The sequence below is a fragment of the Hypomesus nipponensis genome, chromosome 10 (genome assembly GCF_054491055.1).
Source record: "Hypomesus nipponensis isolate SF chromosome 10, ASM5449105v1, whole genome shotgun sequence".
Lineage (NCBI taxonomy): Eukaryota > Metazoa > Chordata > Actinopteri > Osmeriformes > Osmeridae > Hypomesus > Hypomesus nipponensis.
Window position 1 is genome coordinate 11625430 of NC_140370.1, and position 13942 is coordinate 11639371.

General features: G+C 41.4%; 3 protein-coding genes across 4 annotated transcripts; 1 reads left to right on the top strand and 2 right to left on the bottom strand.

The window, feature by feature from the left end:
* Positions 1-60: 60 nt before the first annotated feature.
* On the bottom strand, positions 61-3125 carry tmem59 (transmembrane protein 59). The gene is made up of 8 exons (XM_084708534.1): positions 2912-3125; positions 2477-2582; positions 2106-2200; positions 1842-1994; positions 1581-1656; positions 1086-1206; positions 836-953; positions 61-730 (listed from the first exon to the last, which is right to left on the bottom strand). Exons 1-8 carry the CDS (start codon positions 3065-3067, stop codon positions 578-580), a joined length of 978 nt encoding a protein of 325 aa, XP_084564660.1. The 5' UTR covers positions 3068-3125; the 3' UTR covers positions 61-577.
* Positions 3126-3409: 284 nt separating this feature from the next.
* Positions 3410-5544, top strand: tceanc2 (transcription elongation factor A (SII) N-terminal and central domain containing 2). Of its 2 annotated transcripts, XM_084707613.1 has the most exons (5): positions 3410-3634; positions 3942-4083; positions 4196-4389; positions 4521-4655; positions 5009-5544. In XM_084707613.1, exons 1-5 carry the CDS (start codon positions 3530-3532, stop codon positions 5075-5077), a joined length of 645 nt encoding a protein of 214 aa, XP_084563739.1. In that variant the 5' UTR covers positions 3410-3529; the 3' UTR covers positions 5078-5544. The 2 variants fall into 2 exon arrangements, with proteins under 2 accessions (XP_084563739.1, XP_084563740.1); XM_084707614.1 differs by having other exon boundaries at positions 4521-5544.
* cdcp2 (CUB domain containing protein 2) lies at positions 5040-7772 on the bottom strand. The gene is made up of 6 exons (XM_084706579.1): positions 7706-7772; positions 7030-7377; positions 6461-6802; positions 5987-6340; positions 5656-5834; positions 5040-5348 (listed from the first exon to the last, which is right to left on the bottom strand). The coding sequence occupies exons 1-6, from the start codon at positions 7770-7772 to the stop codon at positions 5040-5042; spliced, it is 1599 nt and encodes a 532-aa protein (XP_084562705.1).
* Positions 7773-13942: the final 6170 nt, after the last annotated feature.

The following is a 13942-nucleotide window of genomic DNA, read 5'->3' on the forward strand; positions in this document are numbered from 1 at the left end:
ACCGTTAAGTTTAGGGTACAGCTTGATAATACACACATTTTAACAGGAAACAAGAAACAATTTCTACCAATTCAACTCAATTTATTTATTCAGATAAATTTATCCATAAGAATACAGAATAGTGAACTCACAAATACCTATGCGCTGTAAAGTCTAAAACTAATTGAAGTTGTTGTATATCACAATTAGAAACCCATGTCCACTAAATAAAACAAAAACACAAAAGGAGACCGAATTAAAAGCAAAGCCCACCGCATACCCAATTATTTGAAACCTGAACTTCCAAGTCGAGAATAGTTCATCAACACAGCATTATTCAATAATATAGCACAACAAGGTATGTGAAAACACCACAAATTAAATAAATCATTCCTTAAAAGCTACTTGTGTCCTCATTCAATGTAAAGTTTACTGCCTCAATTAGCTTATTCCAATATACAGAAATTACCACCACTCCAGATTCCACATTTTGAGAGCAGGACAAGAACAAGGACAGCTATTAGAAATAAGCTGGAAGCAGTTATTTAGACAGAGGGTCTAGTGCAAAAAAAGTAAGACTACATGAGAGATTTAACCCCTAGATGTTGGACTGATCCAGATTCACTTTGGAGGGAAGAGGTCCGGCTTCTTCCTCGCCCCCTGGGGAGCTGATGATCACCAGAGAGGATGCTGGGTAAGGAGTCAGCTTTTCTTTCTTTGCATACTCCATATCTCCATAGATGCTCAGCTTCTAAAGTCAGAGACGGGTAAGGAGGATTTGATTGGGTTTCAGCCTTTGGTTTCATGTTTTAATACTCAGTTTATTTGATCGTTTTGGATTTGGCTATAGACTGACCTCTGCAGGTACATATTGGTCCACAGCTGTGGCCACTGTTGCACAGCATATCCAAATCAGGACCAGAACAGACAGTACCAGGGTTGTGGTCAGAATCCACCCAGGCAGCCAAGGGTTCCTAAAATATCAGCAACAAACATTTAGGAATCAAATATTTGTACACATCCTACTTAAGACTGCTTCTAGTCCACCTGTTTCTACAAATCTTTGAGTAGCGTACTAGGTACTAACAACATCTTAGCCAACAAACCTTGAGAGGCAGCTGAATAGGTTGTAGTCATCCTCTGAGGTACTCCGGCTTATGAACATATCCCTGTCCCTCTCCTGGATGAAGCTGCGGTGGTAGTCCTTGTATACAATGTTGCTCAAAGCTTCATTAGGAGCAAGAAAGACAGGTTGTTCCTATCACTGTTCACATGTCGATTACAATTGTATCGTCTTGAAACAAAATTTAAAAAATGATATAGGTTTAACCCTTGTGCTGCCTTTGGTCACGTGACCCGAAGATTCAAAACGAACCATCGTTGTGTTGCGACAACTTTACCCAATACAAAAACAAGTAAAAAGCATTTTCTTTTACGTTGCGATGTAGGGGGTCTGAGACAGCCCGACGGTTCAAAGAAAATGCTTCACTTTGTTTTTGTATGCGGTAAAGTTGTCGCAATACAACGGTGGGTCACAATGACTGATGGGTGACAATGACCCGAAGATAAAACAAGGTTTCAGACAACACAGGAGGGCTTACGGGTCTGTGGTGATTCTCCTTTATCCTCCTCTTTCTGCAGCTCAAACTGGGGAGCAAACTGGAACTGTGGTTCTGACTGTGAACCAGAAGGCAAACTAGATTCCTTAGATAAATTCTACTAATTTTCTATAGAATTCTTTTACAAATGTATTAAAGTCCAATGCAAGCTAATTGTACAACTGGATTAATAGAAAACTGTTCAGTTGTGGGATATTTCTTGTTCTGCATGACAAGGAACACTAGCCACACATAGTACATTACCTGAAATATGACTACTTTGCCATCATCTGCTTGGAGGTAGAATGTCCATGATGAGGTAATGAAGTTCTGGGCTTGGCTCATGACATCATCCCAGAATCCTCTGACCAATGTCATGGGGTACAACAGGTGGATCCTTGGCATCATGGCCAGCAACTATAAGGCAACCAAACATTGAGAAATGGGACTCCATCTTGTGTCGAGTTTGTTGACATTCCAATCAGTTAATAATGTGGTGGATAATCTGAAACAAACTGTAACCGTTACCTGCTCTTGTCTTTGTTCAGCAAATGGGAGTTGATTCTGGCAACCCAAGTGGCATGCATATTGCTCATCTGACTTGGTGTAAGCTTCACGACAAGCTGTGAAAAACAGTAAACAACAGAACTCATTAATTTGAACAAGAATAATGTAACAGATAGCCCTGTTACTGGTGATTAACAAATTCACATATTACCAGACCAATTTATTTCCAAATAATAATTTACTGTCAAAATATTGTTATTATCATAATACCCGTTTCACAGGTATAGGCCTATGTTTTATGGTCTGGTTTCAACCTCATGTCCAATTATTTGATCACCAAACAGAGACAAATGGTTAATTCACATTTTAAATACTCCTGTTGATAGTCTTACTTGAATCACACTCGGCTTTGGTTTGATTCAGTTCGTCGCTGTCGCCAACAAATTGGCAAATGGAGAACAGACGGCAACCCCTCTGACAGGCGTAGAGTTCCTCCTCCTGCAAAAACAAACAAAAAACAAACATAGCTACAGTACAGTAGCTGGCCATTGAGCGAGTAATAATTTTTCTTCACCATAATTTGTTTGCTGTCGAATGTTGTAGACTATCAAACACAATCTCGGAAAGTACATTATAAAACATTTGTATACAAGTGGTTGGTGGTTAGCTAATGGTTTAGGTGGATTAACGTTATTTAAATACGAAGTACTAGCTTAGTACCTCGCCATCAAAACAACATTTAGCTAGTAGCTAGCATTAGTAGTTCGCAAAACCAGTCAGACAGGCTTACTAGCCTAGCTAGAGCTAGCTTGGTTAACGTAACTCACTCGAGGATAAGTGTGCAAACTGTATGTCATTTGACATGTTTTGTGGCAAGATGCAGTATTTCCCAAAACACCATCAAACACATCTCCAGACGCAGTAGTACACGCAAGCACGAAGCACAACATCGCAATGCATTCGAAGATCTTAAAGTTCCCCATTTTTGCCTCGCTGAAAATCTAAACAAACAGTGCCAGTAGCGAGTCTTCTTCCTTGTACGTTTGGTTAGGTCTACTCGTTTTGTGCTACATTATCTTTCAGGAAGAGCGGAGCAGACCTCTGAAATCAATGGTCTGGTCCTGAGTTGGAACATTTATATTGCATGACCAACTATCCTAATGCACATAAAGTATACACACAATATAGTTGATAATGGCTCGGTCATTACACACAGTAGCCTAAACTAGTATCTGCCCGCACGCAACAGCGGTCACCCGTCAATTACTGTGCGGTCCTGGCTTACAAAACTAAATATTTTATTTTAACGGAAGTCTTGCAAGCAGACAGCGCATTGGGTCTACAATATTTTTCAATGACTGTCTGTAATCCACTGTGATAAAGCTAGGAACACGATGTTAGTAAGGAGTAAATTTATATCCGACAATATACAGAGTGTGAATTGAATGGAAATGGACAAGTTTGTCGTGCGACTACCCAACGGGAAAACAACCAAAGAGACAAAAGACAAAGAAAAGGTTTATCGACAAGCGACTATTGAGTCTCTCAGGGTAAGATTTATTAACAATACTATAGCTGTAAAATAATCATTCTCATAACGACTGGATGTGCTTTCAAAGGCCAAGAGGGTAATTTGTTCAACAGTGCTTACAGTCTCCCCTTAGTAGTTATCGCTCCTTCACAGATAATTGGTACAGGGTTAGACAGTTCTACATCGACCTGGTCCATGTAAATTCAAAGTAATTTTAGAGACCTGACAAAAGATTGGGGAAGGGATCAACTGAGATGTACCATTGCACCTGAGATAATATGTCATGAAATTCAAAAGCCTAATCCTTCACCATGTCTCCAAACCAGAGAGTCGTTGTTATAGAGGACTTTGAGCGGTACAAGGCAATGATGCAGCTGCCAAAACAGACCAAGGAGAATCTGGTGCTTGCCCTGACTGAGTTAAACAAGAAGATGCCGTCAAAGGAGATTCTGAAGTCAACAAAAATAGGTAGGTTTTGTTTCTAATATTCCACATTGGCCAAATCCTTCAAACACTTTACTGTAGTTGACATCGCAAGGGAGTTCTGTAGAAACAAGGTCTGATGAAGCTTCTCCTTCAGGTCACACTGTTAACAAAATGCGCAAGCATGCTGATCCAGAGGTGAGCTTATTGGCTAAAGAAGTCTACACTCAGTGGAGGACATTTATAGAAGTGAATGCCAACAAACCCTCTATTGAGGTCCGCAGTGACAAACAGTCTGAAACACTCAGAAACAATGCAAGGAGACTTATGGCCGAAACACTGGATGTGAAGGTGAGAAAACTGCTGCATCAGAGTATAATCCTTACGCTGTTGATAAACAGTACACTAAATGTCCATTTAGTGCCCAGTGTTCATCCTTTGATGCAAGATGTGGGGATCTTAACTTGATGTAACCCTTTCAGGTTGATTGTGGGCTTGTTGACAACATAGAGAGAGAAGTGTTCCACCAGAGCTCGCGGCTGGTCAGCGGCTCATACAGACGGACTGTGAGAGCATTGGTCTTTGCTTTCAAACACAAGCCTGAGATCAGAAATGAGGTTAAGGACAGCAAGATCTCAGTCAACCAGCTGGTCAACAACCACAAGAAATAATGTCTGTGCCTAAAGGCCAGCATAAGACTCAACGTTTAAGATGTTGGCAAAAGGAAGTCACCCTTTTAAACATTCGAGAAGAAAGTCAGAGCACATACTTGTTTTAATTTCTTGTTTTTTATGAGATGAGTGTTGATAAATATTTGTGTCAGTTACACTTGCATTTGTATGCTGTCATGCCAAAAATGTGGATGAAGGAATATGTACCATACATAACATTAGGATGTTTTGTACATTTTAGTAAAAAAAGAATTACACTCATGAATGAAAATATTACGCTCGACAATGTTCTGGCTTAGATCTTGGACAGGGGGGAGGAGAAGGAATACACTAAAGCAGCACTAGCCACACAATGGCGATCACCATAAGAATTACAGCCAGCACACAGATGCTGATGAAGACGATGTCACTGGGGTCGTGAGGCTCAGAGTTCGTCGCCCCCACCCCCTCGCTGCTGGCGATCTCCGCCTGGCGAGCCAGCTCGTTGTAGCGGTTGCGCTCTTCCGTAGATATGATGGACACGGTGGCCTGTTTCTTCTGGGCGTCGCACTGCACCTCGTACTCCTGGACATTCTGCTGCTTTCCCTCAGAGAAGTCGATGTATAGTGTGTTTACCAGCATGGTGATGTTCCGGCGTTTCTGCAAGGGTAGAAACCATTGGGTTATTAACATTGTATTCATTTTGTAGACGTTTCCTTCCAAAGTGACGTACAAATAGTGCAGAACGTACAGCAGAAGATCAAGAATCCAAAGTGCAACAGTTCTACAGTATTTCGGTGGTCACGTAAGTGAAGTGTATGATGTCATTGATAAAGAATCTGTTTTGCGACTGAAATGGATTCGAAGCAAACTGGTGTTCTTTTAAAATCCCAATAATATATAGGCTGCAATGATGTGTAACAATGTAATTAAGTGGTGAAAAGTGAGAGAGGAATGTGAAACTTACCTTACCTGCTGTGCCACAATTGACAAAGCGGGCAAGTATCTTGTAGGTAGTTGCTATCAACTGGGCAGTGCAGGAGGGGTTCCCCAGGTAGATATTCTCACGGCCCAGCTGAGGCACAGACTGCTGGGCTATCAGGATGGAAAATTCTGTTCTTGTGCAGCTAATGTTCACTGGTACCACTTGGGTTGAGAAGTAAAAACAAGATGTGCAGTTAACTGCCATAAGAAAAACACTTTTTTTTTACCCTCAGATAGTCTTTACATGTTGAAAGGAGGTCAAGACAGGATACATTATGAGAGCAAATGGGGACAGTCATGAATTGGACACTCACCTCCAATATAGGAGGCAGAGAACCCTTTATAAGCATAATTTCTGTCAGTACTAAGGACAACCAGCAGCTGGTTGCCCTTGGAGATCAGATAGGGAGGGTGTTCAGAACCACACCAGTGGCCTAGAATTGGGTCTGTTTGGCTATTCCCGTCAAACACTGCAACAGAATCGTAGTCGCACTCGTCTGTTAGGCTGTTCCGTTCCTCTAACTCTATGACAGGGAAAGAGAGTTTGATCCGGTAGCCCTCTGCCAAGGTAATGATCCAGTGGCAGTTGATGTTGTTGGGGTAGATGTTGGGGTAGTTTGGGCTGGTAAAGTTGTCATTCACTTCAGAAAGGACCTGCTGGCATTCACCTGACAATGGACATTCAGTTGATCAATCCATGACAATAAATAGGTTTTGTAAGTAACTCAAGAACACTGTCATTTAGGTGTAGAGATACAGATATTAGTGGTGATATTAGTGGCTCTTACCTGAGTAGTAGTAAGCTTTGAACCCCCTTCCACCAATGTTGAAGTCGGAATTAAAGACCACGAGCAGTTGGTTGGAGGTGGTGACCGTATTTGGAGGTTTGTCTCCCCCACAGTAGTTCCCCAGATGACGATGGGTGACGGTGGGGCCATCAAAGAGGGCCACAAAATCAAAGTTGCAACCCTCATTGTTCTCAAGCTGGAAGTCCAGGAACACCAGGGTGACCACACTGCGATTGGATACGTGAATGGTCCAGGAGCAATTAGCATTGTTGCTGTATTCCTGAGGGTAGCCCGGGCTGGAGATGATTCCCGACAGGCCAGTTAGAACTCCACCACACATATCTATAGGGAGAGGTGGGATGTGGTTACTGTGGTAACAGAGCAACTGACTGAGGCTGCATACAAGTCCCACATTATGATGCATTGTACTTCAATATTAAACAAACTTTCAAATAAGAAGACTCCCCTGCTGTAGCAGTACTCAGTTATATTATTAAGTGATGGATTATATAAAAAATGTAACTGTAGCACTCCAGGGAAATGACACAATTCCCAACATGCATATCCACCTTTCCTGTAGCCCACAGAGAATCCCCTGTGGGCCACGTGGCGGTCTGAGTGGAAGATAATGGACATGACGTTCCATGACGATGTGAACTGGGGCGGGGAGACTTCACCACAAAATGTCCCCAGGAGGTTCCCCTCATCCTCAGAGACGCCATTGTAGATTTTGATGTAATCGTAGGCGCAGCTGACATGGTACTCCAGCTCAAAGTGCTGGAAAGTGAGGAGGACAGAGGAGCCCTCTGCGACCACAATCAGCCAGGCACACTCGATGTCGTAGGGGTACAGTCCAGGGAAGTTGGGGCTAGATATGTTGCCAGAGGAAGCTGAGAGGATTCCACCACATTTGACACCTACACTTTTAAGAAATGATTGAAGAAATGAGTCTGCAATGTACTGCATACCAATATCACAACATGGCCTGACTAGTAGCTTGTAAGAGGTTGTACATTGTGGCTGTGTTGTATCGCAAGCCCTGCATCCCACTATTAAACAGATACTGTTGAGGTACTAATATTTATTGGCAACTTAATCAAAACATAGTAGAGGTACGTTCTAAAAGTGTGCCTGACACAAAGCACAAATGTATATAGACTAAGGGGCATTAACCAGTTAAATCACACAAACTAACCACTAAAATGTATAACCCAATGCAGTACTCCTAAAAATACATAAACGTACCTTTTTTTGAGACCGACTTGCCAATAAATAACAGCAGCTGAACAAGTACAACCATCCAGAAAGTCATGTTACTGTTCTATTGGTTGAAAAAAAATGGCTTTGTATTCACTTGCAACATCAGAGAAACGGCACATCAGTGTCCGAACACAGCCACGGGACGTCTGCAGAGGCGCTAGTCAATGGAACGTTGAAAAATTAATTTGCTGCCTGCATGAGGAACTTGATAACTGGGCCATCCTTAGCCCCATTCGCTAAATTTTAATGACCGCTATCAAATGAGCGCAAGTGGCTTGTTAGGACACTGTTTGGAGAGAGGGCATACATGTTTTATGATGATAAGACACGCTGGACACCAGTTGCCATGGAGCTGGATAGACACAGCAGGCACATTGATCTCAACTACAAATACCTTCATTGGTAAGACATGAGTGAGACAGCCACCCAGCACTTGTTGGTGTTTGGGTAGCCTTCACTACAGTAGGCAGACTGGACACATTACAGGGAAAGATCCATGTAGTGCCAGGAACTACTGTATGTTCTGTTTATGTTTTAATGACAGCCAGCAGGTTAGATGTTTGCTTGTTGAAGTGGGAAAGCATGACGGATGACATATTTCTATACTTCTAGTAAAACGAGGCCTGAGCACTTGAATGAATTTGCACGGCATTAGTGTTGTCAGATGGCAGAGTGGTGAGGGAGTCGGCCTAGTAATCAGAAGGTTGCCGAATCGATTCCCCGCTGTGCCAAATGACGTTGTGTCCTTTGGCAAGGCACTTCACCCTACTTGCCTCGGGAGGAATGTCCCTGTCCCTTACGTCGCTCTGGATAAGAGCATCTTCTAAATGACTAAATGTTGTTGTTTAGGTATCAGTAGGGAGCAGATAGGCAGCGTGTTCTGTTTGTCCTTCATCATTCCTCAGTGCCAAAGGCAGTTGTCAGGGAATCAGATCATACTGTAGCTGTAGTAATCTTGGCCAACACTCAATGCTGGAGAGAGCAGCGGGAGATGAGCTCCATCAGAAGGACTAGCAGCTGCAGCCAATCTTTGGTGCAGGTGCCAGCTCTGGAACGCTCAAGTGCTCTGTTCTAGCGTGGCTGTACTGTCCTGTTCAAAGTGAGGTGAACCGAATGTGTATGAATTCTTCCACAATATTAGAAGGGGGAGATATTCCTTTTGTATTTTCTTCATCCGTAGACGATGCCACAGAAACTGAATGCAAAAAAAACAACTACTTTTGGTAGTGCCTCCATACATTGCTAGATGGCACTGTTGTACTGTAAGATCAAAGGAGGACTCAGCACTGGCTTGTAAAGATAAGATGAAATAAATAATGTGATTAAAATCACTCAAGTGATTTCCACCACAACCATTCCAGGAACCCAAATGTGTGGCGTCCTGTTTCCTTTCATTCAAAATTCTGTGAACTGAGAATATGCTTTGCTTTAGGCTTGACTTTCTGCAGGCAGTGAGCAAACATGATAAAGAAATGTGTTTAAGCAAGATATATTTTTTTCTATGCAATTAAATCACTTAATGACAAATAAGTACTTTCCAATCAAAACCCAATTAGTAATAAATGTTACGTTCAGGCATTTTAATTACGTTTTCAATCAGAGGTAGGGTTTTGGACACCAACCCTCTTGGCTCAGTGCTCACTTGAAAGGCACACACTTAGTTTACCTTACCTCTTTCTTTTTTTGAGATAGACTCAGTTTTGGAAGACTGCTTTCATCAGAATGGTTGCTATTCAGTCACCCTTTATCTCAAGACTAAAATCGTGTGCCTCCTGTTCTCAACTTGATGAAGTCATGAATGGTTCGAATGCCACAATGAACAGTTTGCCGCACAAAAGCCACACAGTATTAGTTCAGGTTGTAAAAAGGTATTTTTTTGTCTTGCACAATTATCTCTAACCTGTCAATCAACGTTCACATGAGAGGAAATTGCTGTCTGTGCCATCTGACTGTTGTGTGCCTCTCTACTTTACCACAGTTACCAGTGAGTTGAGTGCTTCAAGTGACAGGCCAGGGTAAACATGGCTATTTGAAGCTGTGAACGAGGGGGAGTTGTTGTGACAATTCCAGCTGGGTTGTCCAGACAACTGCCAGTGTCTGCTTTAGGGGAAGGCGGCACAATTTTAATTAATCGTTGTGTTGGAGCTGTGGCCGTGTAAATACTTCAGATTAGCAGGAGGGTGAGGAAGGGAGAAATTAGAACTCTGGGAACATAAACAGAGTATGATGATGTCCCTGCGTAAGAGCTCCTCAGTAGGCTGCTTTAGTGCCCTGTACGTTCTGGGTACAACATTTCTCATTCAGGATGTCTCCACTGTATCACCAAATACCTCTTGCCACGATCCCACCACATGAATATCCATATAAGTAATTTAACAGCAGAATAAAGAGATAAAGTGGAAGGGGACTGTAATTAGTATGACTATCAAGTCTTGGTTAATCACAAATGTTAAATTGGAGAATTAAAAATGTTATATGGTTGGAAATGTCAAAAACAAATCTCAAGGCCACTGTCTTGCATGTAAAAGCTCCCATATATGTCCATATCGTGAACTGACTCATCGTAAATTAAAAAGGAATTAAGGACACGTAAAATGTTCATACACAAATAACCCATAAGGGACAAGATGTCCTTAGAGCACACCAGAGGTCATCTGTCAGTTTGAAAATGAACGAAAATGTCTGCATGGGCGTGTGACTAACCGCATACCCCACAGTCATGGTGCCTGCATCACTGAGGGGGTGTGCACCCTTACTGGGACCTTCAATGGCCACAGCACTTCTAACTACAACTGACCCCTCTAGTCCTTTTGGCCTGTTCAGGGCTGGCACTGCCCCTCTCTTCCTGCCAGATGGCCTTAAGTAAAAACCCTGGCCAGGTTCTGTAGTTGGTGCCAGCTGTGTGTACAGACTCACTGTTAGCTAAGCTCATCTTCCTCTTCATTCAAATGTGTCTCTGTATAGATATTACTTCACTACTACAAGTATTAACATACCATGCATGAAAACAGATTTCCAACATCATCTATAGCAAGGAACTTCAACAAAGGCCTCTAGTGAATTGTATCTGCTTTGCTGAATGGTGTACAGAGATTAATTACAAAGCACTGAAAAACTCATTCATTCTCAGAAATGTATCTAATTTGATTATAAGGACATGCTTTGTCCAAAGAGTCCAACACTATCCTTTGGGATACGAAGGCTCACATCCTTGTTGTTATAGCATGTGAAGCTAAATTAGATGGTATTTTTATTTCTAAGAAAGGAAAAAAACTGATTACTTTGCCTCACATTTCCAATTTAGTTACAAATATGTTTTGTCATTGGATATAATTGACTCATTAGTGAGACATTTAAAATTCTACCCTGGAGTCCTTGAAGTATAAGGCTGCCCACCAGCAATGCTAATGGTGTTAAGGATGAAATAGGGGAATGGGTTAACAGCTACTGGACAGTGGGCTCCTGAGACACAGAATGACCAATTACTTACATTAATGGGGTCTAATTGAACAAGCATTCCCAGATATATCAGATAAATGTTTCTGAATTAGCAAAACAGGAAATATATCTATTTTCCTGTCTAATTATGCAATTAGACTCTCTGGAGTTGTACAATCCAGGAAACCTAATGGATTAAGAACAATGGACAGTCTCCCATTGATTGTGTGAAACTGACACACGCCATGCCTATCAATCACAGCACCGTAGATCATCAAATACTTACATGTGACATAATCTAAGCTTGTTGATGGATAGGAGTGTGATGAGTATGGCCTAGGAGTTGTTTGCACTGTGCTGCGTTGTATATCAGTGGTTCTCTCTCATCTCTAATGGCCACAGAGACTCCATTAGTCCTCCACACTCTCCTGATTGATGACACCTGGGACAGAGGAGGAAGACTAGGGCTGCAGTTCCAAAAACGACAGTGTTCTAGTTCCTACACCAGCAAAGGGGAGATTAACAGGTTGATGGGGTAAGCCTATCATTTGAACTGACTGGAGGCTAATCTTGGGGCTGAGAGACGTGACGTAGAGTTTACTCTGTAGTAACAGCCATATTATATCAGCACTGCACTGCACAAAATAAATCATTTGATGTAAAATACTGCAGTGTTTTGAAAAGTACAAACACAGAAAGCTATATGATGTAAATGGCTGCTGTGTCTTGAACACAGTAAATGTTTTAAGTCATTTGGTCTTTGAAAGAGATTTCTCTCATCAAGGGTAACTTTTTAGTTCTCGTGTGAAGATGGTTTCTGCCCTTTACAAGAGCTTTCTTTGCCTCTGCAAATGTTTGTGTCTTGTGACTTTTTTCATTTCAGAGAAGATTAACCATATTTTTTTGTAGCATCATATTTTATCTTCATGTGTAGTATATTTATACGTGTGACACAGCCAATGTCACCTTGAAATCCTACAATACAGCTCGGATATCTAATTGCTTACTGCACATAATGATAAAAAGTCCCATTTTAGTTTCTAAACGCAACACAGAATTATGACTGTTCCCATACATTAACCTTTACCATTGTGTCCAAGAGAACGGAGATCAAGATTAATATGACATCTTCTAGGCTTCTAGTGATAAGATCTTGCCAATCTCCTTCTCTTGCTGCACTGCATCTCGGTCACCTTCTTACCTCTGGAGGTTGCCTCGCCACACGTCTCAGATTATTCTATCCCCAACTCCATATCTAACCTCACACATATAATTTCTTTCCTTCATTCAAATGTGTTTTGTCTCTTGGAATGGGATATGGAAATGTGTAGTAGATTATGTGTTCCTCTGTATCATATCAACATTTCATCAGCTTTCCTTTGGGGCTGCATGTGATATGTTCTTGGTTGGCCTGTATTTGTAAAGCTGAGATCCCTGTGGGTAAATTGTGTGTTAGTCCATCGTGAGATCCAGGATTAAATCTAAATGGAAACAGTGTTGGCATGGAAGAAACATATGAATATATTTGCAAGTTCCATATTTAGCCCTCTGATTTGCTGTTTTTTATATAGTACTTGTTCTACAACCCTAGGGTTTTAAGTTATGTATCTGAAGAGACATTGCATGTTTTTTATCGGTAAAGCATTGGGACTATACTATCTGTCATGTCAAAATCAAGATGTCATCCTTCAGACTGCAATCTGTGATTAATAATGAACAAGTCACAAAAGCCTTAGGTATTTAGAAAATGTGTTTATCTCCCAAAAGCAACTACTATCAACAGTCAATAATACACAAATAATGTTTTAAACATGATGTCATAATTTATGAATTAAGATGTGGTGTTTTTTGCAACCACAAAAAGAAAGTACTTTGGATATCCTCCCATGAGTTCTTTTGACTCACAGTTGGATCCGTTTGAGTCTGTCTCATTGCATTCATGAAACGCCAAAGAATAGACTTCCTTGACCTAAGTTGTTCTATAATTTATGAAAAATGTCTGGTCAAAATAACCTTCAGAATACTGAACGTTGTTGTGCTCCTGTTGCCATGTTGTACTTGTGGTCCATATGTTTTCCTTTTCTCATAAACTTTAGATCTACTAATACATCATACACACCATTGAACATGCCTCCCAAGCCAACAAACATTATAACGCTACAGAATGCAATAACTCACACATCATTCCTATGATATTGTTGTGTAATATCCTCCCACACCTATCTGAGCTAATATAGACTCAGGTTCAGAAAAATAATTCTGTCTAAAAGGTCAGTCAGAGGTCAGCTGTACTAGCTATATAAGTAATGCATCACAAAGAAAGGGACAGGAGGGAGAAACATGATTGTTGTCTTCGCATTACTCAGAAGAGATAATTGTGTTGAGTTGCACTAGCCTTCTCCATTTTTATCCTGGGGCCCTACACTGTCCATTTTAGATCTGCCAAGAACACAAAACTGTGGACAATCCAATATGTGGCCTCCATTCATTTAACATTGAGTGATGTCAGAAAGTTGCAGAGTTGCATCACAGTTGAGTAGTGCAACTCCTGGTCCTTTGATGAGGTTCAAAGGGTCAACCATCGCTTATTTTATTTATTAGCTGGCTTCAACTGATAACTCTGAAATGTTTAATGGTTGTGTGTGTGTGTGTGAGGCTAGCACGTGTTGGTCTGCCTGACCCGTATAACCACCATTAAAAGATGACCATGCTGTGCAGATGCCCTTTTCAGCTGGGCGGGATTCAGTCCTAATGTCACCTTTGTCACTGTGACTGACAGCGTCA

Excerpts from the sequence above, each read along its gene's own strand:
- tmem59 (XM_084708534.1), bottom strand. The coding sequence starts at position 3,067 with ATGGGGAACTTTAAGATCTTCGAATGCATTGCGATGTTGTGCTTCGTG. Across the intron at positions 954-1,085 it reads CTATTCAGCTGCCTCTCAAG|GAACCCTTGGCTGCCTGGGT; the intron begins GTTTGTTGGCTA and ends CTGATATTTTAG. Across the intron at positions 731-835 it reads ACCAATATGTACCTGCAGAG|AAGCTGAGCATCTATGGAGA; the intron begins GTCAGTCTATAG and ends CTCTGACTTTAG.
- tceanc2 (XM_084707613.1), top strand. The coding sequence starts at position 3,530 with ATGGAAATGGACAAGTTTGTCGTGCGACTACCCAACGGGAAAACAACC. Across the intron at positions 4,390-4,520 it reads CCGAAACACTGGATGTGAAG|GTTGATTGTGGGCTTGTTGA; the intron begins GTGAGAAAACTG and ends TAACCCTTTCAG. Across the intron at positions 4,656-5,008 it reads AGCCTGAGATCAGAAATGAG|ATCTTGGACAGGGGGGAGGA; the intron begins GTTAAGGACAGC and ends GTTCTGGCTTAG.
- cdcp2 (XM_084706579.1), bottom strand. The coding sequence starts at position 7,772 with ATGACTTTCTGGATGGTTGTACTTGTTCAGCTGCTGTTATTTATTGGC. Across the intron at positions 7,378-7,705 it reads CAAGTCGGTCTCAAAAAAAG|GTGTCAAATGTGGTGGAATC; the intron begins GTACGTTTATGT and ends TTAAAAGTGTAG. Across the intron at positions 5,835-5,986 it reads CTCTGCCTCCTATATTGGAG|TGGTACCAGTGAACATTAGC; the intron begins GTGAGTGTCCAA and ends TCTCAACCCAAG.